Source organism: Octopus bimaculoides, chromosome 24 (assembly GCF_001194135.2).
Source record: "Octopus bimaculoides isolate UCB-OBI-ISO-001 chromosome 24, ASM119413v2, whole genome shotgun sequence".
NCBI classification, from domain to species: Eukaryota; Metazoa; Mollusca; class Cephalopoda; order Octopoda; family Octopodidae; genus Octopus; species Octopus bimaculoides.
Window position 1 is genome coordinate 8621152 of NC_069004.1, and position 3967 is coordinate 8625118.

General features: G+C 40.2%; 1 protein-coding gene across 2 annotated transcripts in view; it reads left to right on the forward strand.

Annotated features, from left to right (window-relative positions):
* The window catches only part of LOC106883450 (ATP-dependent Clp protease ATP-binding subunit clpX-like, mitochondrial), a 42881-nt gene extending 38914 nt beyond the window's left edge, over positions 1–3967 (forward strand). For both annotated transcript variants that reach the window (XM_014934470.2, XM_014934469.2), the window contains exons 9-12: positions 839–1003; positions 1715–2011; positions 3007–3099; positions 3728–3967. In XM_014934470.2, coding sequence (XP_014789956.1) covers positions 839–1003; positions 1715–2011; positions 3007–3099; positions 3728–3916 — 744 coding nt within the window. In that variant the 3' untranslated portion in view covers positions 3917–3967. The remainder of the gene's footprint in view (positions 1–838; positions 1004–1714; positions 2012–3006; positions 3100–3727) is intronic.

Here is a 3967-nt window from a genome sequence, read left to right on the forward strand (position 1 = left end):
TATATATATATATATATATGTATATATCAGGCACATGCTGTCAGTAATTAGTCAGGGTAGGCAGTTGGTGAACTTTATGTTGTAAAACACACAAAAAATAAATGAAACATAGGCTTTCAACTGAGTTGGAGGCAGATTTACTTCTGCCTTTATAGTACGTAAAAAAAACGTTGTTGTAGGAATGTACGCAGCACGTGTACTACAGCAGTACTATGCGTAGCTTTAATACTGAGATTGAAAGGCAGGAGAGAATTATGCCTACTTAATCTACAAAAAAAAAAAAATATTTTGCATTTTATGCATAGTAATCAGAGTAACCTTCATAGTTTTATTGAATTAGATGCATATGTTACCATAAAAGGAAAATGTTACTCTACACTTATAGTGAGTCCTGTAATTTATCACTTTTGGTAAATCGACAAATATCATTATTTAATGTCTACTTTTTCACATTTGCATGGGTTGGATGGAAATTGTTGAGGCAAATTTCCTGTGGCTGGATGCCTTTCCTTTCACCAACCCTCACCTGTGTCCAAGCAAGGTAATATTTCACCAAGGAAGACAGTAAACGAGCAACATTGCTTTATGTTGGTGATGTTCATTTACGATCATCACATGATGATGCAAAGTGAAGTGTACCCCACCACACACATGACAAGCTTGTTTCAGTTTCCATAGATAGTGAAGACTGGTGCAGTCTTCTGTCTAGCCAGCTCCTGTCAAACTGTCCAACCCATGTCAGCATGGAAAGCAGACGATAAATGATGATGATATATATGTAAGCTGGGGCAAACCATTGAATGACCATTGTACATGCATTTTAATGTTCTTTCTGCAGGGTATGTTGAAAATGCTGGAAGGGACTATTGTCAATGTTCCTGAAAGAAACTCTCGGAAACTCCGTGGAGAAACCATCCAGGTGGACACAACCAATATTCTGTTCATTGCTTCTGGTGCTTTCAATGGCCTTGATAGAATTGTCAACAGGAGGAAAAATGAAAAGGTACAGTCTGGATGGAAGTTATTGTATATTCTGAAGAACATGTTTTTTTTCTTCTCCAATTGGCCCTGATCCAGCAGATCTATGATCATAGAACCATCGTACCTAGTGTATCTTGGACTACACTATCCATTATAGCTTTGTATTTTTAAGATGTAAGTTGTAATGTAGGTGTGTGGTGAGTGGAATTTGGCTGCTATTTTTAGCTGCTGCATATACACATGAAACTCAGTGACATGGCCAGCAGATGAGTTTGATTTGCCTGTCTTTCAGCCTCGCCGATATCTCATATTTTGCTCTGATTCATACACCTTACCTAGAGTTCACTATCCTGTCCGTATCATTACAATGTCGTCATATTTAGTTGTTTCCCCCTCGTGTCCGGGCATAATCACTCTATGCTTCTATGATTACCATTCTCTCAAACTGTGTGGAGCAAAATATGAGATATCGGCGAGGCTGAAAGAAAGGCAAATTAAACTCATCTGCTGCCCATGTCACTGAGTTTCATGTGTATATTCAGCAAGAGAGAAAAATATCATATAATTGTATTTAAAGATTACAAATTGCATACTTTATGACTCAATCTATTTATATATCTATACACACACACACATACACTCTTGCTTTGTAGATGACATTGTGAAAAGATCACTGAATTCAGTTATTGACTTATTGATCTGTGTTTTATTTATTTCAACTTTGACCTTTCAGTATTTGGGTTTTGGAGCTCATTCTGTGAGTCAGGGTCGACGTGCAGCCACCGCCTCCGACATGAAGAACCAAAGCGAGAGCAACAACACTGCTGCAGATAACGAGGAACGCGATGCATTAATCCGTCAGTCAGAAGCACGGGATCTGATTGAGTTTGGTATGATCCCGGAATTTGTGGGTCGCTTCCCCGTTGTCGTACCATTCCACAGTCTCAACGAGGATATGCTGGTACAGATCCTTACAGGTCCACGTAATGCACTCATTCCGCAGTACATGGCTCTCTTCAGAATGGACAATGTAAGTAAAGTTTTTCTGGCTCAGTCTTACACAATTATTACTGCCATTCTTATCTGTAATCATCATCATCATCGTCGTCGTTTAACGTCCGCTTTCCATGCTAGCATGGGTTGGACGATTTGACTGAGGACTAGTGAACCAGATGGCTACACCAGGCTCCAATCTGATTTGGCAGAGTTTCTACAGCTGGATGCCCTTCCTAACGCCAACCACTCCGAGAGTGTAGTGGGTGCTTTTATGTTCCGCCGGCATGAGGGCCAGTCAGGCGATACTGGCAGCCCATCGAAGCAGTGACAAGGTGTATCACCTTGCTTGAGAAGACCTGTCGAGCTAAGTGAGATTATAGTTATGACCAATACTGATGCCATGTTCAAGAAAACTGGTAGTCTCCAAGACATAAACAAGGTGTGCCTTTTCATTTCTCGCGACAGACTGAAATTCATCATATTGATGTCATCAATACATTTGGTAATTTATTCATGACCCACTAAAGTTTTGCCACCAATACCTGGCACACAACACATATCCATCCATCCATCCATCCATCCATCTTTAATGTCTCCTCTGTGTTGCATACTATGACTAGCTGTAGCTGGAAAAGGCAAAACACTCGATGAAAAATTCTGTAATTCCATAATAGGATGAAGGCATGTGTGGGTGGTAACTCTTTGAACCCCTGCTGCAAGAGGCACCCATCATGGCCACATCTGTGCAAAAGAACATGGCCCCTAGCAGGACTGGAAAGCCACACTCGTGCTGCTTTAAGAGAACAACCAAGTGATGACATTGCTTGAAGTTTCGAAATTCCTTTGTAGCCATTGTGTGTGTGTGTTTTTCCCTTTTTTCTGTTTGCCCACCCTGCATGTGTGTATCATGTTATCTGTGTATCTCATTCTCGTTTTTTTCTGTATTCTCTGTTTACATCTTCATCTCTCCCTTCCTTAACTGACGCTCTCTCCTAAGTCCCCATACTGTCATTGTACTTTTTACTTCAGGTTGATCTTATAGTTGAAGATAATGCCCTGAGAGCCATAGCGCAGCTGGCTTTAGAAAAGAAGACCGGCGCCAGAGGGCTGAGAGCTATAATGGTAAGTAACGTTGCCTTCATTAACAACACAGCATTAATCCTCTAATTAATCAATAAATTAATCCAATGTAGTTTTATCTTGGGCCTGCCAGTGAGGGGCCATTTGTGACTTAGGATGGCCAAGTTTATAGATTACTAAACTATCAGCCAAGAGGTTGGATGTTCATATCCTGTTATCAACCTTCTGTGATGTCTGTGGCTAAGGCACTTAATTCTCAAGTGGTGGTGCTGTCCTTCCAGCTGTAAACAGGCACCACAGCCTAGTAACAATAGACTTCTATTGCCAACAGACCACTGTCATTGTTGTTTCTTTGTTACTAAAACCCCCCGCCACCACAGTCAGTTCTGATTGAGCAGACCTATAATCAAAAGTCTTCCAGCCATGACCATCCCATTTTATTTTTCAGACATTGTGTTTCTAGGACTACACACACACACACACATATATGTATATATATATATATATATATTGTATGCATTATATATAATATATATATTATGATGTGTATAATATCATCATCATCGTCGTTTAACGATGATGATGATGATGATATTATGCACATCATAATATATATATATATATATTATATTATGATAATAATAATAATTATTTACAATGTTGTTTACAGGAATCCATCCTACTGGAACCAATGTTCCAAGTACCAGGTTCCAATGTGGCATCTGTTCTCATCAGTGACACAGTGGTGCGTGGAGGAGAAGAGCCCTCATATATCACCAAGGATGTCAACTGTACAGAAGACATGGAAGAGGACGGCAGCTATGAGGAGGCAGAAGAGCTGACAGTCAGAAATCCGTAGGCTCTTTTTACCAAACGATGCCGTCGTGTCCGTCGACTTGAGGAATGTAGT